The sequence below is a fragment of the Pundamilia nyererei genome, unplaced genomic scaffold, assembly GCF_000239375.1.
Source record: "Pundamilia nyererei isolate P.nyererei 1_Seehausen unplaced genomic scaffold, PunNye1.0 scaffold00056, whole genome shotgun sequence".
Classification (NCBI taxonomy): Eukaryota; Metazoa; Chordata; class Actinopteri; order Cichliformes; family Cichlidae; genus Pundamilia; species Pundamilia nyererei.
The window spans coordinates 2,112,480-2,135,790 of NW_005187457.1; the positions used below are offsets into that span (position 1 = coordinate 2,112,480).

Here is a 23,311-nt window from a genome sequence, read left to right on the forward strand (position 1 = left end):
TGAAGTCTGTGCAGGTGTGTGTCACACTCAGCATTACTGGTAAAGCTGTAAGAGTAATAATGTCAGGCTTCAATGGAGTTTTCCAATTTAAAATCTGCAGAGTGACATTAAAAGCAAAAAGATTCGTGCACTGCAAACTTGACCCCAATTTTAACTAGTTTTTCAGATCTCCCAGAGGTAAACAAGAGATTAAGCATCTTCTGAATAAGGTTCAACATAAGAAAAATGAATGACAAGCACTGTGAGCAACACTCACAGCTGAGAAACTGAAGTGCATACTTTAAATTCCTTTTTTACTCCTGCACAGTTCAGGGGGATGTATTTTTGTTTGTTTGTTTGTTTTTAAAGCAGCCTGCTCTAAAGTAAATGTGCTCATCCAGCGATGTCAGAGCTATCCAGGGTCCTGCCCTTGCTAACACATTTGTAGAATTTCCTCCTTGTATTTAAATAATAGAATAACATCTTGAAGATTTTGGAGACAAATCAGATCAACAATTTTTTTTTGTCTGTATAAATGTCTTGAGCCGTCTCTTGTCTCTTTATGTTTCACTTCTAAGAAATCAGACTTTCTTGTAATAATTTTAGTGGTTTTGAGAGCAGTTCTGCAGGCTTTCCTTTCATATTGACTGCTTTTTCACTCATTTTCAATCCAGTCCTTGGACGTGAGCTTTTTCAGAAGAATGTTTTTTTTATTAAGCCAGTTAACACTGAGCTATGAATCATTCAAACATAACAAAGGCACCCAACTCAAGCAACAAACTGGTGTTGTGTATAAATATAAAAGAAAACTTGGCAAAGAACCACTTTTAAATAGTATGTTTTTGCACTTTGTTACACAATCTGTTCCCCTTTCTCTTGTTCAATCTATGAAAAATACCAAAAATACCACAGTTTCACCAGCATAAAATAGTATTTATAAAACTTATGTCAGGATGGTTTGCTGTTTGTCCTTAAAACATTTCAGGAAATTGGTTCTGTGAAATTCAAAAGAAATTGCAGGCTTAAAAACTATCCGATCAACAGCACTTGAAATTCATGTCCTTAAGTAAATGTGGCCCATCAGCTGCTCCATCTACTGTTCACTGAAGCAGGCAGAAAAGGCTGAGGTATGCCAAATTACACAAGAACTGGGCTGAAAAGTGATGAATCCCAATTTGACATTTTATCAGTGTGTTTGGAGATTTTAAGGAGAGAGGTACACTACTGTCGTCAGCCATCTGTAAAACAATGGTGTCTCTTTCATGGTTTGGGGCTCCATTTCTGCCAGTGGTGCTGGAAATCTGGTCAAACTGATGGAATTATGAACACAGAAAAGTACTACACCATACAATACCATCTGGAAAGTGTCTGATTGGCTTCATTTTTCAGCATGACCGTGATGCCAAACACACTGCCTATGCAGTAAAAGCATCAGTCATAAATCTGTCTCCCCAGAGCCTGTTAACTGTTTTTAAAGGACTTTAAGGGATTTCTAAATGTCTTTGTTGTTTACCCTTCCCTTGAATCCTTGTCTGTTATCTCCCAGTGGGGACATAACTGCAGTAAACTAATTTGTAGTAAAGAACGTACTGAATTAATTTTGTTTGATATTTTAAATTTGTGGTGGAAGAAAGGCTACTCTCAGCAGAACGGCCTTTACTGATGTTTACTGATGCCCCGGGGTATTTTGGCTCTACAGCAGCCTCAAGGTCAGCCTAGTTTTTAGAGTTTTCGACTGCATCTCCTGAACAATTATTTCTGCAAACTTGTTCTTGTCATACTTTTCATAACAAATAAAACTGCAGGTGACACATGAAAGATGCTCTGCATTTAAGACGATGGCGTATTATGTGAGATGTTTATTTTTTCAAATATTACTAAGATAATTCTCTTGGAATAAATATTATGTCATTACCATTGCTGGAACATTGAGTTTTGGACTCTTACAGAGCGCACCGCAGCCAGTGGTGAAATGTTGAAGGTCAGATTTCTTGTGCAACACAGCGACCCTCGAGTTTGCATTAGGAATGTGTCTGGATCTCTGTGGACATAAGATGTGTGCTTTTCTTCTTGGCAGCAATTTTTAAACATATCCAGAGTGTCCAGTTTCTCACTCCAGGCTCAATCAAGACCTTTTGAGTTTTGGTAGTGCAGATTTTCAAAATAAATGCTCGAGTGTGTTTAAGCAGATTTTCTAGGTTTAGTGTTTCGGGTGTGGGGAGGGGGGTAATGAAACAGAGCTGTGTGAAGCACAGATATTTGGGTCCCGTCAACTCCCTGCAGAGGAATGCCTGACTGGCACAGGGGAGCATGCGGTGCTCTATTCTAATAAAATATAATCGCATGTTGAAGCATAATTTTATTTCCACAGTCGATTAAGACATTCCATGAAGGAAATCTCATGTGAAGATAAAATGCAGAGCTTTCCCGTGTCCAAAGCAGAACATGAAATATGAATCCACGGCCGGTTGGCCTAATGATTCGCTTTTATAATAATGGGGGGAAATGGCATGCTGGGATAAGCTTTAACCCCTTGGCTTTTTAAAGCTTATTTATAACAAACTAGTAAAATTAAAGTGGCATTTAATACAGCCAAGACCTCTTTTCAATTTTAAGAATTTTAATTGCACTTATTTGCATTCTTTTTATTTAGATATGCAATGATTACCATAAAATGGGCACAATAGCTCTATCACAAGGTTAAGCATAGGATTTTGCAATGCTCTCCACATTCTGGCATTGACAACGTGATTTTTAGCTGCTGCAGGGGAAATAAGTATTTCTCTCCCTTTTTAAGTCATAATTTTAAACACTTGTGAAAAAATGAAGGAAAGAAGTATCCGCTTGGAAAATATGATTTATTACTTGGATTAATTCTTGTTGGCAAGCGGAGCTGTCAAATGTTTCTTGTAGTTGGTCACCGGGTTCGTGTGCACTCAGTGGGGATTTTTGGCCACTGCTCTTCATAGATCTTTCACAAATCCTTAAGTTTTCTAGATTATCACTTAGCTACACAAAGCTTCAGCTCTCTCTATAGGTTTCATACCACTCACATTACTGATGTCACCAAAACAGTCCATTTGTCAATATCCTGCCCCAGTCTTCCCTCACTTATGAAGGACACCTTGAGATTCTTGAAGTTCTCCATTGGGGGCAGTAACTTGTCTCTGGATTGGAGTGAACACTCCACCCTTTTCCAACTGAGAACCATGATCACTGATGATGCACATCTTGGGGTACCAGCCTGAGGGCGATTGACAGTTACTCTGTCTTTCCTTCATTTATTAATATGCACTCTGCAATCATGTCTCCTATGTCCTTAGACAGCTCTTTGGTCTCTCCTATGGTGGTGAGGTTTAAAAAGGAATTGCAGGTTATAACTTGTCCTTGAATTTTGTGCACTCATTTCATTGGAACTTTTTGCTCAGTATTTTAAGCACAAAAAACAATGAAAAGAATGTGCTGTGCTTAATTCAGTTTTCAAAATTGCATTCCACACCGCTTGTTGTCTGTTTTGTACACCTCCCAGTTTGCTGCCTTGCAAAGATTATATCAAGCATTTGCCCCCCTGCATCTTATCCCTTACAAATCCTTTTGGGAGCACAGTCCGATCTGTTAAGACTGTGTGTCCAGTTCAGTGGGTTGAGCCCTCCATCATCTTTTGGAGGTCAAACTATGCCTCTGTACAACTCCAGCTCTTAACATTACTCTGGTCACCTCGATCGCTCACTGCTGTTATTTTTATTTTTGATTTCCCTCGTGTTTCTGGGTTGCCACACCTTGACAGGAGATATTTAATCACTGCAGAGATATCCGTAAAGTGTAGGGCTAACAGGCAGACCTGTAGTCATGTGGAAGGTATGTTTTTACAGCTGAGATTCCAACCTGATTTCTTGGGTCAAATTCTTGAATCCCCCTCTCTTTTACATGCGCACGCACACACACACGTACACAGCTTTACCCCAAACACACCCCTCAGTCAACAGTCTGCATATTTTCATATCCAGGGTTCCATAGGAGACATTTTGTTGCCATGTTGTCTGAATATTTCTTGGTATGTTGCAGTAACCAAAGGATAATTTGTTCCTTCTTAAGATCTGTTGAGCCACAGGAACTTAGACAGCCCCACATCAATAAAATCCAACAAAATGTGTCCATTATATGTGCTAAATTAGTGTCTAAAGCAATATTTCTCTACATGAAATGCAACTCATTGTTCCAGCACTGCCCTGCCAGCATATTGAAAGTTTGTCTAATGCATTCTTTTCTAAAGTACAGTAAATCCAGAGTATTTATAGTAATGAAGTTTGATGGGTTTGAATTTGCAAGCTTAATTTGTGTGACAAGAAGGGAAAATATCACCTTTACCCCCTTAAAATATCCATATAATTATTTAACGGCTCTTTTCTACCAGATTCACCCAAACAGTTTTTTAAGCCTTGTCAGCGCAGAATGAGAACAATGTACATTACATTCCTGTGTCAGCTTTGTTTGATGATACTTCATGTTTCTCCCTGCAGATACATGGCCAAACCTAAATAGCAAGGCACCATGTCAACTGAAGTCCTTTCATCTTCCCAAACCATCAACTATGAATGTCAGACGTTGGTGTCAATCCAACACGAATAACTTGCCACAGCGGATCAGAGTAAAGCACAGTCATGAGACCCCGCTACGTTTCTCTTTGACATACGCGCTCCATGTTAGTTGTCAGCCTGGGTATGACGTGATAGCTTTTGAACAAACAGGTGATATTTCCTTAACGGTGTAACAGAGTAACTCCACACACACCTAGAAATGATCACTACAATTTATTTTCACATAAATTTTCACACAGCGGATGATGCCAACTATGAATTTCAATTTCTAGGCTTGCACGAGTCCAAAAACATTCTTTAAATATGATAGCTGTGATATATTGTCTGTGTATTATCACTTATTGTGTACCACACCTATAAGAGCTATAATTCTTCTTAATAAGTTATTCGTTTTCCAGGCACGTTAAGTGCCTTCAGCCCTATGATGTGGGAATATTTGTGCATCTGTCACACCTAATCCAGCCTTTGATTGATCACTTTATACAATGTTGCTGGCAGCCTAATCAGACTTTGACAAAGTGTGTTTGTCATTTTTCTCGATCATAGGGCCAGTTCAAAGGAATACCTTCCTGAGACAGATGCAGGCCTACATCAGTTTCTCTAGTTCCTGTCTGTATAATTAGATCCTGATGTTGTTTTCTGTTGAAGTCTCCCTGTAATGGATGTGAGTGTGCTAACATAGTGCCTCCAGCGTATTCGTGTGGTGTTTGGTTAATGAAACAAAATAAATGAAACAATGTTTTATAATGATTTATGGTTAGAAAAGGAGAGACTACAAAACCATTTAGGGCATATTTTCAAACATCTGAGTTACTTTATTAGGTAAATTTATAACATTTACTTGGTGACAAGTTTGCATCAGCATGAGCCAAGGCATGCAAACGAAATTATAGTAAGAAAACCAGACTAGAATTAAAAGGCCTCAGATTGGTTTCACATTGTTGCCAGATTTTCTACGAAGGTCTGGACTTTGACTGAGCCACTGCAACGTTCTTTTGTTTTTCAGTTGTAAATTTGCTGCTGTGCTCGGGATCATTGTCCTGCTTGCGTGACCCGACTTTGGGCCAAGCTTTAGCTGTTGAACAGATGGCCTTACATGTAACTCTGGGTTGCTTTGGTATACAGAGGACTTTGGAGTCAACTCAATGACCGTAAGGTGTTCAGGTCCTGTGGCTGCAAAACAAGCTGAAAGTATGAGGTGTTCATGCTGACAGCCTGTGTTTGGTTTTGGCCAAATGTGGCACTATGGCCAAAACCGTGTCCTCATCTGTGGAAAGAACACTGTTTCAGAAGTCTTGTGGTTTGTTTAGATGTAATTTCACAAAAATTAAGCTGTGCTGCTATGTTCGTTTTGAATGGAGGAGACTGTTTCCTAGCAACCCTTAGAAACAAGCTATGGTTGTTTAGTGTTTTTCTAATTGTACTACCATAAAGTTTAACATCTAACATGCTTACTGAGGCCTGTAGAGTCTGAGATGTAGCTCTTGGGATTTTTGCACATCTGACTCCAAACAGAACCTCTAAAGCTTCAGCTTTTATAAAGGTGCTCACACTTTCTGATAATCAGTTAGCAAGTGCATTTGACAAGCAGCATGTGGCTGCCACTTACCATCTGTATTCCACCAACAAAGGTGCTAGCCCTTTGTTTACTTTTTGAATGACTGCTTACAGCAGTGCATCATTAGCATAGAAACGTAACGTTAACATGAAAATTAACAGTGTAAGAGGCCAAGGAGCTCAAAATGAGCAGATAAAGGGATATTAAGCATGTTAAATGAGAAAACTTTATTCTTTTATGTAGCAGTTTAAGCCTTTAAAGCCTGAACCATGAAATATCATAATGTTTTGTGTTTAATGAACCTTCTGATGGCAAAAAAGTAATAAGATATTTGTATCAGATTTGCTACATCAGACATTTTTTTGTATTTCAGTTTTTGAAGGAAAAAAATCACACTGATGATATCTGAATAACTCACAAAAACTTGGCTTTAAAGAGTTAAAGGAGCATAAAATGTATCTAAAAAAAATAGATTTCATGAATCTGTCTCAGACTTTTTGATCTATTGTAAAATGTTACATGAATAACATTTATTACCATTTAAAATTACAACTGAAAGAGACATTTTTAAAGCAATCACTCATATTAACATCAGGATAAAGATATACTAAAGGAGGCAGACAGAAAACTCTGTGGTAAGAATGATCCAGATAAAGTTCAGATACTACCGCTTCCCCTACAGCCCGTACAGCTGCAAACCATTTTACATTCATTTTGTTATTTGGAAATGAAAAAAAGCCAAATAACTGGATTTATCATGGGAATTAACATAAATGCTGCATGTTGAATACTTCTTGATAACTCGCCTTTTATCTATTTTGGTTCTCAATGAGAAAAATGCAGGAAAGCAAAGGAAAAAAGAATGAAGGAGTAATTTAACACCCTAAATGAAATAAATCAGGCCTGGCATCTTGAGTGAGGAGACTGAAAGGGAGAAATGAGGGAGAGGTGAGATGAATGTGAAAGAAAAAGAAGGAGGGAGTTAGTTGAGCATAAGAATGAAAATGGATAAACAGACGGTGGGAGGGAAAGACAGTAAGACAAAAAAGAGAGGTGGTAAAAGTGAGTGAGAGATGGGCAGGGAGGTATAAAGAGAGGGAGGGAGTAGTATAAGAGAGGCAGCCATAGAGGGAGAGGTGACAGAGTAGATTATCCTCCTCTCCTCTCCTCCTCTGCCAGCCTCATCATGTTCATGCTGCAGATGTTGACTGTTATCTCTCTGACTGTTATCCTCTTGGCATCTGTAGAAGGTAGGACATAACCATACTTTCTATGTGTGTGTGTGTTGCATGGCTTGCATGCACCCTGCAGGTGGACACTCTAGCATAGACGGTGATGGCGAAGACAGAAAAGGAAAGAAGAGGGAAAGAGGAATAGCAGCAGCAGGAGCAGCAGGGAGGGAGGCATGGATGTAAACAGAGGAGCAGAAATCACATCACACACACACACACACACATGGAGAAAAGACAGCAACTGTGTCAGGGCTCAGTTCGCGTGATCGTGTAGTCTTGTCTGTTTTCTGAAATGTAGTCAAAGCGCTGGAAGTGCACTGATGTGGCTGAGGATGGCTTCAAAATCATTTGTGGCATTACAAAGCAGCACTGTCCTATTTTGCTCCTGCTGCCTCACATCACACTTTCAGTTGTTTACAGATTTGGATGAAGGGACATCATGGCATTCCTTACACACAAACACCTCGCTTTTTCTACCACTTTCTCCCGTTTCACTGGCATGCTCGTATGTTTCTCAGCACAACGGGATGCCATTATAATTCCTCTGGCATTCTAGTGTGTGTCCATATGTGACTCTGCGTATATGTGGGGCATGTGCAAAATACTCTGCTTCGGTCTTTGCTAATATCAGAACAGGGACTTGACAGTGCTGAAAAACTATAAATATGAACGCTCAGATTTAGGGTCTGATAATCTGCAATAATTTCTATTATTTGAAACTTTTCTGCCTGGCGTGATGCTGCATTAGCATCCCGTTTTCACAAAAAAGTAATTGAATGTGAAATCTATTCAATGATGTGAAACACCTGAAAGTTCAGCATCATTCTGGCACTCTGCTTTCGTTTCAGTGACTCATTTGTCTTCCTTTGTCCGTGTTATTTCCTAGCCATAGGTGTGCAGATGAAGAACGATGTCCAGTGCTGCATGCTATACTCCCACGGCAAGGTGCGTACCAAAGATGTGTTGCGGTTTGAGGTGCAGACCGAGGGGCCCGACTGCAGTATACAAGCCATCATGCAAGTATTTCAACTATCCACTCCTGGAGCTAAAGAGCACACAGCAATCTGCAGGAATGGAAAATATGCCTCTCGTTAGAGGAGGGCAGAGCTTGGGCTGAGAGGCATTGTCATCTTTCCAGGTCATGTTGTTATGGCAGGGCTTAGAGCTGTAATTGCCAGGGAAGTGAAAAAGGAAATATGTGGGAATAACAAGCCATCTGAAAATACCTTCTGAGCCAGCTGAGCCCTGCTGCAGCCAGTCAGTCAGTCAGAACAGCAGGGTTTATTTAAGTAAACTACATTGTGATACCTATTGTTTCCAGCAGGTCAGGGAAATCTGATGAAGCTGGGGAATGAAGAGCTTGCTTTTTCAGTTTGATCGAAATTTGTTCTTCGTTATACTAGAGGGGGAAATACAAAATTCCCTCTTTATCATCTTATAGTATATAAATATTCATTTTAATTTGGGCTATAGCTGGCAAATACCTTTGTAGAGCTCAGCATGATCTTCTCCTTCTTACTGCAGCACATTCAAATCGGTGTGTTTCCATCCTTTGTCTCGAGTCTTCAGCACATCCTTGTACTGTCATCCTGCAACTTCTGCACATAATTTGCATTTGTCTTTCAAAGACTGTACACGAAGAAGGCGGTGAAGTGTGCAGACCCCAGAGACCGAAAGGTAAAGAGGTTGCTAAGAAAGCTCATCCAGAGACAGAGAGACAAGGCCCGCCGAACCAAATGGTTCCTTTCTGACAACCTTCCTGTCATGTCAGAGGTGAGACGCAGTCTGTTACACGGCTACTTTACTGTATTCTACACCTGAGATGTAATAAAGGCAGCTTGATGAAGTGAAACTGAGGAGTGTTGCAAAGTCATAATTTCCATGTCTTCAGGTCAAGAAGGACCACTTGGTGGTTCTCAGTGTGGAGTGATGGAGCGATGGAGGAAATATGGAGGAAAAGTTGTAGTCATAAGTAAGGCTCTTTTCCGTATGTTATTACTCATATAAACTTGGTATGTAGGCTATATGTAAAGTAAATCTCTAAAAGTCTCATCTGGGATTTTGAGCTGTCTTCCTGTGTTTCTGCAGGCCAAGTAAACTTTCAGCAGCTTGTCATCTTTACATGTCAAAGCTCGCTGACTCTCCAATCATCGTGTCTCTCTCTCTATCTACACTACCTGTCTCCCTGGGACTGGACCTGGGCAGCAATACATATTTAGATATTTATGAATGAACTCTGCTTGAAATATTCCCAGTATGTGGCTGGAACATTCTCAACAAAGGGGGTGTTATTTGTAAGATATGTTGCAAAGATTTTTTTTAAAATGGCTTATACTGTTATTTGCCAGAGACTGCCTGAAAGTGTCTCCCTCTATAAAAAAGCATAACCACTCCTGGCTGATGTGAAATCAGTGAAACAGATGTAATGAAATGAGCAGTGATATGAATATTGTATATCACCAAGATACTCTTATGGTTATTTGTGACTTGTATACCTTAAATGTGTAATGACACTTCATACAGTAAAGTAGATGGGGTTTGGTTACGGTACACTGAGCGTGCAGAATATTGAGATAACATGTCTCCAGTGGTATGGTTTACAACTCCTTTTTCAGGCTATATTTGACTGTTTATAAAAAAAAAAAAATCACAGTTGACTCAGAGTGAATGTTTCACCTGGATGCAACCTTCACTATAGCTCAAGAGCAAATGTTCCTAATATTTTGTCCATTTTGTATATTGCGTGTTTGTAAAGTCCTGTATGAAATGTGACTCTAACACTAGGCCCTCAGGCATCAGCGACAGATTTAAGTATCTATTTGGAGTTTACATTTCTACATTTAAACAATAGTTTGTCACTAAACTATGCCAAAGTGTTCATGATTCAGTTCACCACATGGCCAGGCTGTTAAAACTTAGAGGGCTCGACTGTGTGCGAAACACACAAGCATTGCATCGTAGGAGAATGCACTATATGTTAAAACACAGCATCTCGAGTGAACAATTTTATAAATAAATCAGAAATAATAACTAGAAGGGCTGCAGCGTCTTTTTTCAATCTTGAGATGTTAGCGCATCGCTTTCTACAGCGTGCTACTGATGTAGCTCAAAGTCAAACAAAAAAGAGTAAAATCTCTCACAACTGCACAGACATTCACTTTTATTTATATAACATCAAGTGTTTTAAAGGTAAAGACCCTACAGTAATACAGAGAAAACAATCAAATGACTCCCTATGAGCAGTGTTGGGAAGGTTACTTTTAAAATGTATTCCATTACAGATTACAGAATACATGCCCCAAAATGTATTCTGTAACGTATTCCGTTACGTTACTCGATGAGAGTAACGTATTCTTAATACGCTGGATTACTTAATATATTATCATGCTGTTTACAACTACGTGAATGTACTATTGCTGTGATTTATTACTGTTACTGAAGGTCCGCGGCTCCGAACCGTAGTAAAGGACCTCTGGCTAATACAGTGGGGTCCGTGTCGGGCTCGTAGCCGAAAAATAGCTTTACTTTGTTGTGTGGGTCAACTTTGCTTGCGAGAGACAGAGAGAGGCGTTGAAAGGCTGCTCCAACGGAACTTATTGTTTCGGAGGAAAACACCAACACAGCGTACAGTCGAGTCTTAAGAGCGTACTTACACCTGGGCTCGTCAGGCACTCTTCTTGGCTGCAGTGGTTATTATTATATTTACATGCTTCCAGCTCCCGTTTTTGCTTGATGACAACTCCTACTTTTCCTTTTTCTCCCTCCCTCGCTCACAGACACATAACGGGTACGGCAGTCCATTCTCCCTGCAGCACGGACTACACTGCCCATGATGCTACATCCTGTAGCATTCTGCCTATTAGCTTAGCACAACAACAACAAAAAGGCCTCTCTCACCCAGGAAACACAGAGAGAGCGTCACCCTGTAACCATGGCAACCGTAACGCTGCCGCCTGGAACAACAGAACATGGCTGTCAAACAAAAGTACCGCCGTGTAATCCATTTATTTCAACAAAGTTACTGTATTCTGAATACCACCTTTTTAAACGCTACCTGTAACGGAATACAGTTACTCATATTTTGTATTTTAAATACGTAACCGCGGTACATGTATTCCGTTACTCCCCAACACTGCCTATGAGTAACAGAAGTAATTATCATAAACAGCTACAACATTGAAGCTACAGCAAGTCGTTTTTGAGGTTTTATTTAATTGGAAAAAGGAGATTATGATTGAAAAATGATAGAAAGATAAGTATGTGTAATTACATCTCCCAACAAATTGCATTTTCATAAACTTAGAATTAATCCGTTAAATATAGAAGTTGGCAACAGTTTTAATTTGTGCCTGCACAAGTGTTAATTTTGCAGACCAATAACTTTTGTCATAGTTTTTGCCCACAATCTCTTTTTTCAGACAAAAACAAGATAAAAACTAAGGCATGAGGACAAAACTATGATAAAATGTACTGACATCAATAAAACGAATGACAATGACATGAAAATATTCGGGAGATCCAATCAGAGGTAATCTCCTTATAAGATTAGATCCACACATTTGAGCTGCCATCAAGAAACAGTACCACTACCTCTCATGAAAACGCAACAAAAAGGAAAACAGGAAAAGGAAATATAAGAGCTTTTGTAAAACATGTGGAGCAACTCTCACCAGATTTAGTCTAACTACACTAAAACTAACAGAACAGGCAAGAGTTAAGAATATCCTCAAAATCTCTCCTTGGTATTGTTGCCATTGGTCAGAAGTGAGTTTACCTGACTCACTGACTCATATTGGACTCCTTTAACAAAGTTTTACAGCCTCCTCCAGAGTGAAATAACATGGACGCATATTGACAGCTGCGGTAAACAGTGGACTGAAACCCTACAGTCACTACATATAAACAGGAGCCACCGTAGGTAGGATTGTACACTTGGGATCGCTAAGAAAACAGAATACATTTGACTGCAATCTGCAATCTACTGACATCTAGTGGTGAGATTTTACACAATGTAACTTTAAAATAAGATAATAATGAATTGCTGTTTCATTATGTTTATGACTCATTGTTTATGAGTCATTATACATAATGAGAATATTTATTTTAGGTACTTTAGATATACTTTAGATATATATATATATACTTATTTATATACTTTTATACAACTTGTCCTATATTAAACTATGTAAATAGTGCTGTTATTATTTGTACTAAAGAAAAAGCAGTAAATTGTGTGTTGTGTTTTGTAAACAGTTTTCTAAACTGATTTTATTTCTGATTAAATATTCTGGTTTCCCTATCACATCCAGTAGTGACATATCTGTAGTGCTTACAGCAGCACAGCCAGGGTTAACCTAACTATTAGCTTTTATATAAAAGGATTTCAAACTTAGATGAAATGTTCGTAATAAAAAAGAAGAATTCACCTCATCCATATGTGAAATTTGTTTTTCATATAACATTTGACCCACTGTTTTCTCTAAGAGAGCAGCTGAGAGTGTCTGGAGGAGAGAATATCTTCCACAAGGGGTAGCCACAATCACAATAATGAGAATCACAGTTCATTTCAGTTCCTGAGACATTTATTTATCATGTTTTTTCACACGCTGTCCATCAACATGTTGAGCTGCTCCTTCATCAGAAATAACAATTCTACTGAAATAACTTAAAGCAACAAAACTCTAACCTGCAAACAAAAACTCGAGACCTCTTAATGGGCATGAACTGGTACAAAATCAGACACGTGTATTCACACCATCACTTTTATAATTATGCACAACACTGAAACAACTGTGTAGGTTCTCAAAAGCATTCACCAAGTTTCTTCACTGCACTTTTTCACAAAACCATCAACTGTAAAGTAACCAGCAACATTTCAATCAAAATATACCAAAAATCCAATTACATGTTGAGTAGATAATAACATATAATGCAGAAAACACAGACCGATTGGTGTAATAGTGTACTAATGTTTAAAAAACACTGTTCCCATCAACAGGAGGAAAAAAGAAACAGAATATGAACACCTTCAGTATTGCAGCTATTTCTGTTTAATTACTCCTTTAGCATTGCAGTACTGTGCCCATATAGCACCAAATAAATACAAGAAATACACACCAATATCCATAAGAAAGCACTGGGGGTGGGGAACAGTCTATAAAGTCATTTAAAATATATCAACTAAATAAAACAAAGGAGTAAAAGTTTTCTTTTTCACTTGTATCCAGTGTTTAACAGTCACAGTTTTACGATTAAATCGTGTAAGCACACTTAAAAGAGGAAGGAAACAATACTGCTGCTCGTGTATTTACATCCAGCTTTATTTTTGTGTAGTGCTGTGGAAATCCCACATCTAAGTCCTATTAGAGGTAGTCATTATTAGAATGACAAAAATGGATGTTTGCAGTGGACAATGTTTAGTCATGCAGAAGAACTGGGCGAAGTCTAAAGAATAAATTCACAAGACTGAAAAAATAAGCTGGTTTACATTATGAATGGTGTTGTTTCTCTAATAATGCTGTGTTTTCAAGCTTGAAAGTGAGATTATTTGATGGCTTTGAACTGTATTTCAAAAATAAAAAATAAAAAAAATCACAGGATGCTCCTAAACAACACGTGAACATTAGTTTCTGTCATCAAGCTGTCCCAGGACAGGCGTCACTGTGTCGTATTTCCCAGATAAGCTTTTGTATTTGAGGGAAAGATGTGAACCTCAAGCATTGGCTATCATGTTCTCCATCACTGCATCACGCTAATGCTTCTGTATGTTCACGCCGTTTCATGTGCTTCCCTCGCCTTCACATTGTGGTCTCGCTGTTGAGATGATTGACTATGTCATTGTCCTGGCAAATGAGCTGATAGGGTTTCTCGTTCTCCTCGATTACAGAGTTGCGCACCTCGGCGTCCTGATTCTGCAGCTCTTTGCGGGAAAGGTGCTCCACGATGCCGGCCCCGAGGGAGTCGCCGAGAACATTCGTGGTAGTACGCAAACGGTCCCTGGAGTCACGAGAGAGAGAGAATAAGTGAGAAAGACTAAAAAATGACTGCATATATAAGTGGAAGAAAATGGATGGATGGATGCTATGAAAACAGTTGCAGGCTCTCTTATCCATCACTCTGCATTATGCATCGATAACCTTTGTAGTTGTGGGACCTCTGGGCTCTCTGAAGCTTTACAATGACATTTAAGCTGGCACAATCCCAGACCAATCCCCATCAAGCTGACATTTAGTGGGAACTCACAGGAACCAATCCACAGCGATGATCAGCGTTATGTCCTCCGTGGGCAGTCCCACCGATGTCAATACAATCACCATGGTAACCAGGCCAGCCTGAGGAATGCCTGCTGCTCCGATGCTGGCAGCCGTTGCTGTGATACTGAGTGGGCGGTGGGAGGGATGGAGAGGCGAGTGAATGCATTTAATAAAAGGAAACAAACAAACAGCACATGTGCACTGCTGGTGGGTGTAGTAGAGTGTGATAAAAGCACACGAGGAATACTGTCTCTACCATATGTTATTTAAAATGTATTACACATTTTTGTCTAATAATAATAATAGCAGAAACACACTTTTAATATATGTTTACATGTTTATTAACCTCTCATTTCCCTATCTAGTAATAAAAAGTGTGATCAGAAAGAGGAGTAAGCTGGAGCAAATCCCTATCTCACGCGTTTACCTTGTTCTGTATTTGCGTATGTGTTGTATATAGGGGACAGCATGGAAGTGCCAGAAACTGCAGTTCCTTAAATGGACACTAGAGGTTTGATGCAAAATATTTCCATAGGCTACTATGTTAAAATGACCAACTTAGCAGCAGAATTAAGCATGTTTACACACATAGTCTATAGATTAGCACCTCCTTCGTAAACACCGTATGGATATTCTAGCATACCAGTTATAATTTTTAAAATTGTATTGAAGCTAAAATCTCAGCAATTTCAAGTGACTGAACTCAATCTAAAGACTTTATTTTCTCATTTTGCTGAGTGAACTTTGAGTATTTTATTTGTAATAGTGTGGCAGTTTACACACCGGAGCCCTGATTTGATCCCAGGGCAGACACAAAGCCCTTGGTGGGTTGCAGTAGGAAGGCCATCCTCAGTAAATATTTGCTAGTTTAAATATACAGAGCTGCTCGTTATGGCAACCTCTCGTGAAAAATGGAACAGCCAAAAGCAGTAGTAGGTATTTAAACCTACTGGCCACTTTATTAGATACACTTGTTCAATGGCTTTTAAAGCAAGTATCTAATCGGCCAGTCACATGGCAGCAACCCTGTGTGTTTAGGAATGTAGAAAGGGTCTACAGCAGCAACACACCACACACACCTACGCCACCTCTGACAGCTAGCAGCAGGAAACTGTGGCTACAAGTTGTAGCACCAATGTTGGACAATAGAAGATTGGAAAAATGTTGCCTGGTCTGATCAGTCTTAGTTTCTGCTGTGACAGTCGGAGAGTAGAGAGAGCGATCATCTCTTTATGACCACAGGTTGCCCATCTTCTGGGAGGAAAGAGAGGGCTCAGGTGAGTACTAGCAAACCAAAGTACTGTTACCTGATGGTGAGAATCTGACCAAAGTTTAGCTCCATGCCATTAACTTGAGCAATAAAGATAGCTGCCACTGCTTCGTAGAGGGCGGTGCCATCCATGTTAATGGTTGCTCCAACGGGAAGGACAAAACGCGTCACTCGTTTATCCACGTGGTTGTTTTCTTCAAGGCAGCGGAAGGTGATGGGCAGGGTAGCAGAGCTTGAAGCAGACAGGGTGAGACATGTTAGCATTACCATAAACACAAGCAGAGACTGGCCTTTAATGCTGCTAAACACAAAGGAAGTAATGCAGTGCTTCTTATGATGAGATTCAGAATGAATGAATAACAATGTTTGAATTATGCAGAAGCTAACCTGGAGGAGGTTCCCAGAGCAGTGATCAGTGCCTGCAGCAGGCCGCCAATGAAGCTGTAAGGATTCTTCCTGGTTACCAGGAAATAAAGCATTGGCAGGACAAAGAGGCCGTGGATGAGAAGACCCACGATGACCGACACAGTGTACATCCCAAGCTGACTACCCACTTCTGCCAGATCCTTCATCTCCACAATCTTCCCAGCAATCAGAAACAGGATACCTACTGGAGCATACCTGCAAGTTTGGAAACATTGTTTTACTATAATGGTAATTTTATTGGGTTAGTTGCTTTTATAGACTAAAGGGAGAGTTTTCTTCAGTTAAGTCTACTCAGAATCTTCATATGGTGTGGATGCTGGGTTTTTACTAACCAGATGATGATGGCCACCAGCCTCATGATGGCTTCATTCAGGCAGTCAAAGAATTCTCTAAGAGCCTGGCCCTGCTGTTTCATGTTGCCAATGACCAGACCGAAGCACATGGAAAACACCACCAGACCCAGAGCGTTTACTCCGCTCGAGGAGCCAGACACAGGGACGACCTCCTCCACAGTCTCCTGTGGTTGAAAACGTTTTACACATAAATCAATACGCACTGTAGTTTTCTTTTTCATAGTGATTAAAGTATTGCACTTATACCTGAAGGTGCTTGTAGACACCCACCTGTATGGTGTGCAGCACCGTGCTGAGGTTCATGCTCAAGGCGGAATCGGTCACATTGAGCGAGTCGGTGAGGTTCAGGGTTACGGTCACATTTCTGGTGTGAACAGTCTTCTTGTACACTGTTTTATACTGCAACAGACATGAAATGTTTTTAAGGTAGTTACATAGCAATACATGCAATGTAATAGAGATTAGGAAAATAAAACTATATGTTTATCAAATTTTTGTTGATCAAGATTTAGAGATAAAGGAGATTTTCTTTCTTTAAATGAAATTAAGTGTTCCATAATGAAGAAGATATGAACCATGGCTGGGATGAAAACAAAGGCTTACCTGCTTGAAGCAGGCTTCTACCAGATTAGGAGGAAACATGTTCCTAGAATAGAGAAAAGCAAAGATCAAATGAGCCACATATACATAAATAAATATGCCTAAAACCTAAATTATTTTAATAACCAGCAGGGGGCGACTCCTGGGGTAGTCTATGGGAAAACAGCACTCAGTTGCTTCACTCTGACCTCAGTAAACACGTTCCTGCTAACTTTATGGGCTCAGTCCAAGTTTCAGGTCTCACTGAAAATAAGATTGAGTCATTTTTGTAAATCACTGTCATTCTAAAAGTCAGAAAGATGCTTGTGATGTGCTGTGGTTTCTCAGTTTCAAACAAACTTCACTAACTGATCGGTGACATCATGGTGGCTGTGCCCATCTTTTACACTGTCTGTGGCTAAGTATAGCTCTGCAGCCATTTAGCATCGGTCAGAACAAATAAGGGAAGCAATGGAAAGAGCCTGACTCCATCCAATTGTTATGTCTGCCATCCAAGCATGTTAGGTTACAGCTTGTACCTTATAAAGACAGAGGTGTGAACATCATTGGGTGTTTTGGAAGTTATCCTGAGCTAAGTAATTTGATTACTGGCAGTAGCTTCATATAAAAAAGAGTGGTATCAATCTATTAATCCAACTCTTAACATTCTTGTTAGACTGCTCTCGTAATATGAACTGCGACTGTCTGTGGAAACACTGTGTAACCTAACACATGAGTCAAGTTTCTGAGTCGTTACCTGATGAGATCCAGAAAAGCATCAGTAGCCTGAACAGGTTCGATATTCCCACCGTTGGCCACGGGGCTGTCCCTGTTCCCTTTCCCCGGCTGGATGATGACGACGATGACAATGCCGATAAACACAGCAATCAGCGTGGTCACCATGTAGTAGACCACTGCGTGCAAACCCATCTTACCAGATGCTTTACTGTCCAAGGAGGAAATGCCTGAGGCAGAGAACATTATTTTCTCAGTGGACTGATGAAAGTTTGAATTTGACGTTAAATTAATCATAGAAACAGCTTGCTGGTAAATACTGAAGACTACGATAGGATATCTGCTCTCATTTCAGGATCTAGACAGTACTGTGCTGAAGCAGTGTGGGAAAATAAAACATATTTGCTTTTAAGTGCTCATTAGAAGCTAACCTGTGATCAGACTGGAGACAATTAGAGGTAGCACCAGCATCTTCAGCATTCTCATTAGGAGCTCCCCAGGAAAGGAAAAGTACTTGATTTCCCTCAGGGACAGATTGTAGGGGCGTAGAGCAAAGCCCAGGATTATACCTGGCAAATAAATAAATAAACTAATAAATAAGCATCGAAATGCACAAATATAAAAGCACAAGTGGAAAAAAAACCTCCATTTGTTGTTCCTTTCCACTCACCCAGAGCCACGGCAGCGATGGTGAACAAAACGAACAAGTTCCTCTTCAGGAAACCCTTCACACTGGCCTTGCTGACGGAGCTCATCCTCTCCTTCATGCTGCTTGCTCTCCTCTCCATGGCCCTGCGTAAGCGCCTCCTCAGGTCTACTCTGTCTGGTAAGGGTGGTTTTTCTGTGTCCTCGTTTAGGAAAAGGCTGGCACTGGTGGGGGGCTTCTCGTTCATAATAAGCTCCAGCACCTGGTCCAGGAGGCAGGTCTCGTGTGAAACTAAGAAAAAAATAATAAAAATTATTTGGTAAGTGTGAAGTTTTTGTCACGTGTAGTTTCTGGAGGGACGGCACGCTTTAAGACATTCACAGAATATCCACACACATCGCATGTTGCTCAATTGCTCGGGGTGAAAAAAAAATAGAAAACAGGATGAAACAGCTGCTGCTGTGTGAAACACTGAAGCACCTGTTTAGGATTACAAATCAAAACCTGACCTAGCTGTGGCACAGTGACTAAAAAGCCTGAACCATGTAACCTACCACTGCCAACTGAGATGGAGAAGATTACCAAGCTGAAATAGTTTTATGAATACACAGTTTTCTTTTTTAGTGTTCAGAGAATAAACATCCCCTTTTTGTGTATAATTTGGTTCAGTTTAGTGGTAAAACAGTTGGTGGACAAAACATTAATTGGCCCCAGTTTGGATTAATCTGTTCTTCAGCATCTCACCTGCCACTTTGTTAGGTACACCTTCAACTTTAACTGTTCATTAATGCAAATAAACCAGTCGTATGGCAGCACCTCAAAGCATTTAGGCATGTGGAAATGGTCAAAGGGGCGTGATGAAATTCAAACTGAGCATCAGAATGGGGAAGAAATGGGAATCATGTGACTTCTGATGTGGCATTGTTGTTGGTGTCAGATAGGCAGAAACTGAGGTCTGCTGGGATTTTCCATCGCTAGAGTTTACAGAGAATGGTTTGAAAAAGAGAAAAAAAAAGTTCTCTGGGTGAAAATACCATGTAGAGGTCAGAGGTCACAGGAGAATGTCCAGACTCGAGCCGATAGGATAGCAGAAATGACTCAAATAAGGACTCGTTATGCTCACATCGTTTTATTTTACTGTGCTCAACAATCACCAGATCTCAGTCAAACACAGCACCTTTGAAATATCGTGGAGCAGCAGAGTCGCATCACAGGTGTGCAGGGGCTAAATCTGCAGCAGCCGTGTGATGCTATCGTGACAATATGAACCAAAATCTGCGAGAAATGTTTACAGCTTCTTGTTAAATCTAAGGCACGAACAACTAACTAGCAAGGCATTCCTAACAAAAATATGTATGAGCACTTCAATATGACCTCATAGTGTACAATAGCCTGTTTACCTAATTTGTCAAAAAACAATAAAGACACGTTCAAGAGCATGAACTCTAAAATACACACTGTCACTATGACAAAAAGCAGACTGCAAGCATAGTTCTGGTTTTGCAGTTACAAGCAAAGCTGGACTATGTGCTGGTTTAGTCTTGAACCGAGTAAGCAAACATGAGCTGTGTCTTTTTTAAGCCTTGCTTTGCAGTTTTTTCTATGCTTAAAGCTATAAAGTAGACTTCTTGATGCGTGTTCAATCACCCAGGTAATAAATCTCCAAAAGTTGATTCTGCTCATCTGGACGTAGCGCTTTGTGGGAGAAACGTTTCGTCACTCATCCAACTGACTGCAGGTTTCCCCAATCTTACAAACAGTACATTTGCATAATGACTGAAACCAGTCCAGTGAAGGAACGCTACGTCTAGATGAACAGAATCAACTTTTAGAGATATAAAATAGACTAAAAACTAACATGAATAACGAGCTTTTTCAGTCTTACCGTGTTTCCCTTCTCTCTCTCGGTGTGTGTGTAACACATGGACGCTGCTCGCACTTCCTCCTATCTAAGTAGGCTACATTGTTTCCTCTTAGCCAACCACTGCAAACAAACTTGAAGTCCCACAGAGCGGGTAATAAACAGGCAGTGTCCTCATCTGCTTATTCTTCACATCTACTATAATCACTGACCTCACACAAAAATCATTTTTTCATTCTTCCCCAGAGATAAACACTTTATTTTGAAAACCAAAAACCGAATCTACTCAAATCATTTTCTAAGGTTTGCATCAATCTATACATAATCTACATGTAGTAAAAAAGAAAAAGTTAACCACGCAAAGAGATGGACGTCTTCTTAGTTCTCTCACAGCACGATTCAGACCTGCTGTTTGTAAATGTCTGAACGAATGTGTAGCGCGGTCACAATGTTCTACTATCTGGAGGACTGGAGTGGACTGATAACCCAATTCTAGTGTGTAATGGATAAGAGTGGATGAAGCTGCCAGTTTCTACAGCGTCACACTAGAGTAGGAATAAAAACAAAATGTTCAGTCGTGAAGCTCAGTAAAGGCAAGACTAATGAAAAAGGAAGTCTCAAGGAAGGAAAGGCACTACAGCGAAGGGCTGAACATTAAGGCAGTTCACAGGTTACCATATAACAGCATTACTACATAAATCTTGTGATGAACACAATTAAATGATCAAAATGTTCCTTTCTGCCTCAATACAAGTCAAGCAGTGAGAGAGCGGTTTGATCTTAAGCTGCACCGCATGAGCTAATTTTGTCAGGCTGGAGCTGACCAGAAACTTTCAGCTGTGAGTCAGCTTAATGTTTCTTTTTTTAAAAACTTCTCTGTGCTTCATTAGTATTCACATGCAAAAACCTAATCCCCAAAATATCCAGATGCTGATCAGGCTGCAAATGAACAGAAAGACTGCAGAGTTTCTGTTTTAAATCCCTGTTTCATTCACAGTTTCAGTAAAAAAGCTGCAGTTCCAGCTGCCTTAATTTTTTTTTGACAAATAAACACTGAAACCTTAACTCAACAACCAGGAAATATGCCATAATAAAAGGGGCATTAACCCCAGATAATCATCAGGCATTTATTATAATGAAGAGATAATATTAAACTCTGAAATCCAAGTGAATACTGACTAACAATAAATCTGTCAAAACACGTGAACTAATGGTGGATATATGGCTGGCAAAAGTCAAGCAGCTTGTAATGCAGGACATAATTCATGAATACTAAACAGGAAACCCCCAGCATGTAAAAAAAAAATTAAAATTAGTCCGTGTTCCAATGCTTTATTATTATTATCACTTATTATACAACACAGTCTCAATCTGTGGTAGTTTTTGAAATGCTCAAAACCTTTAATGCACTGATTGTCACCAAGTACAAAAGACGACGTTTTGGGTTAAAAATGCAGATTTTTCCACCTTTTTTAACGCTTTCTTGGTTGCCATGGTGAGGTCTCCCCACACTTTCTGCTTCTGACATGAAATACAATGCTTCCTAATTAAATATATTACTTACAACGTTACTCTCACTCACACAAAAAAGGTGGAAATTCATGTCCATGAGCGCAAAACACAGTTTGCCTGGTTATATTACAGTTGTCATATTTTGTAAACTACATTGATACTATTCGAAACACTGATTAATTTATGCCGATGAAACACGACAGCTTTCTTTAAAATCAGACAAGGTGCACGTCTTATTCTGTCGTGATTACAATCCCAGCAATTTCTCCGTGAAATTGAGAAATAAAGGCAGGTATTTTTCTCGTGATCGCACAAAGTAGCGGTCGGAAAAAGCCTTTAAGCTGTCTGACTACTCACCACTCATGTTTTAGACTTTGAGTCAAGCAGTCCAGTTAAAATCAGGTAACCGTCAGAGCTTCACCGCTGTGGACGAGAGGGTCAGGATGTCGCGTGTGTGAACTTCCGGAGGTGAGTGGAGAGTTTGTCTCAGCTCAGCTTTCATAACAAGACAGACATGAAAGACCTCTCATATGGCCTGACCTTCTCATACACACACACACACACACACACACACACACACACACACACACACACACACACACACACACACAGCCAATATTTTGTGGCGTGTGACAAATCAAAGTCAGACAAATCTGCCTACATTCCTATTTCTAATCGTCAACACTCCACACAATAACCTTTCTATGTCAAACAGCATTCAGTAGAAAATGACACAGTGATGTACATGATAAATGTCCAGATCACAGCGATTCAAAGGGGACTATTGATTTTTCCCATCAAGGTTGAATTATTTCAAACTCTTCACAGCTCGAGACAATAAACTGTCAGTGTAGAACAACGTGCAGACAGGAAAGACAACAATAAAGAAGTCGAATCTTCTCTTTGACAGTAGCTGGATCCCCTTTTGCCTTCCGGACTGCTTTAATCCTTTGTGGCAGAGATTAAAGAAGATGCTGGAAGCATTTCTCTGAGATCTCCATATTGACATGATAGCATCACACAGCCGATGCCACCACATCCCAAAAGTGGTCTGTTGGACTGATATCTGGTGACTATGGAGGCCATTTGAGTACAGTGAAGTTCCCTTCTTATCTGTCGAGAGTCCCACCCAGTGTGGTCTTCAGCGGCTGTATTCCATCTGCTTCAGGGTTTACAGTTTTTCTCAGTCGCTTTGGTGCGTTTCTCAGAACACCATTAACATTTGCACAGCAGTTAGTGCATTTCCCAAAACAATTAGTGCAAACTGCAAAACCTAGTGGATAGCCTGCAAAAGCACGTCACATGCACA

The 23,311-nt window shown here is 39.9% G+C and overlaps 2 protein-coding genes across 3 annotated transcripts in view; one reads left to right on the forward strand and one right to left on the reverse strand.

Moving 5' to 3' along the window:
- Positions 1-7,227: 7,227 nt before the first annotated feature.
- ccl44 (chemokine (C-C motif) ligand 44) lies at positions 7,228-10,400 on the forward strand. Its single transcript, XM_005734052.2, has 5 exons — positions 7,228-7,385; positions 8,254-8,383; positions 8,996-9,140; positions 9,259-9,339; positions 9,456-10,400. The coding sequence occupies exons 1-4, from the start codon at positions 7,322-7,324 to the stop codon at positions 9,295-9,297; spliced, it is 378 nt and encodes a 125-aa protein (XP_005734109.1). The 5' UTR covers positions 7,228-7,321; the 3' UTR covers positions 9,298-9,339; positions 9,456-10,400.
- A 2,542-nt stretch (positions 10,401-12,942) lies between these two features.
- slc1a6 (solute carrier family 1 member 6) overlaps positions 12,943-23,311 on the reverse strand; it is a 12,306-nt gene continuing 1,937 nt past the window's right edge. The window contains exons 1-11 of one of the 2 annotated variants that reach the window (XM_005734054.1): positions 20,515-20,642; positions 18,654-18,920; positions 18,415-18,552; positions 18,006-18,213; positions 17,273-17,315; positions 16,940-17,068; positions 16,649-16,833; positions 16,278-16,511; positions 15,928-16,122; positions 14,610-14,744; positions 12,943-14,363 (exon numbers count right to left, since the gene is read on the reverse strand). In XM_005734054.1, coding sequence (XP_005734111.1) covers positions 14,165-14,363; positions 14,610-14,744; positions 15,928-16,122; positions 16,278-16,511; positions 16,649-16,833; positions 16,940-17,068; positions 17,273-17,315; positions 18,006-18,213; positions 18,415-18,552; positions 18,654-18,876 — 1,689 coding nt within the window. In that variant the 5' untranslated portion in view covers positions 18,877-18,920; positions 20,515-20,642 and the 3' untranslated portion in view covers positions 12,943-14,164. Of the gene's footprint in view, positions 14,364-14,609; positions 14,745-15,927; positions 16,123-16,277; positions 16,512-16,648; positions 16,834-16,939; positions 17,069-17,272; positions 17,316-18,005; positions 18,214-18,414; positions 18,553-18,653; positions 18,921-20,514; positions 20,643-23,311 lie in introns of those variants that run through there. The other variant, XM_005734053.1, reaches the window with a different exon arrangement.

Coding starts and splice junctions, on each gene's coding strand:
- ccl44 (XM_005734052.2), top strand. CDS start 7,322: ATGTTCATGCTGCAGATGTTGACTGTTATCTCTCTGACTGTTATCCTC. Junction 8,384..8,995: donor TGCAGTATACAAGCCATCAT/GCAAGTATTTCA, acceptor TGTCTTTCAAAG/ACTGTACACGAAGAAGGCGG. Junction 9,141..9,258: donor ACCTTCCTGTCATGTCAGAG/GTGAGACGCAGT, acceptor CCATGTCTTCAG/GTCAAGAAGGACCACTTGGT.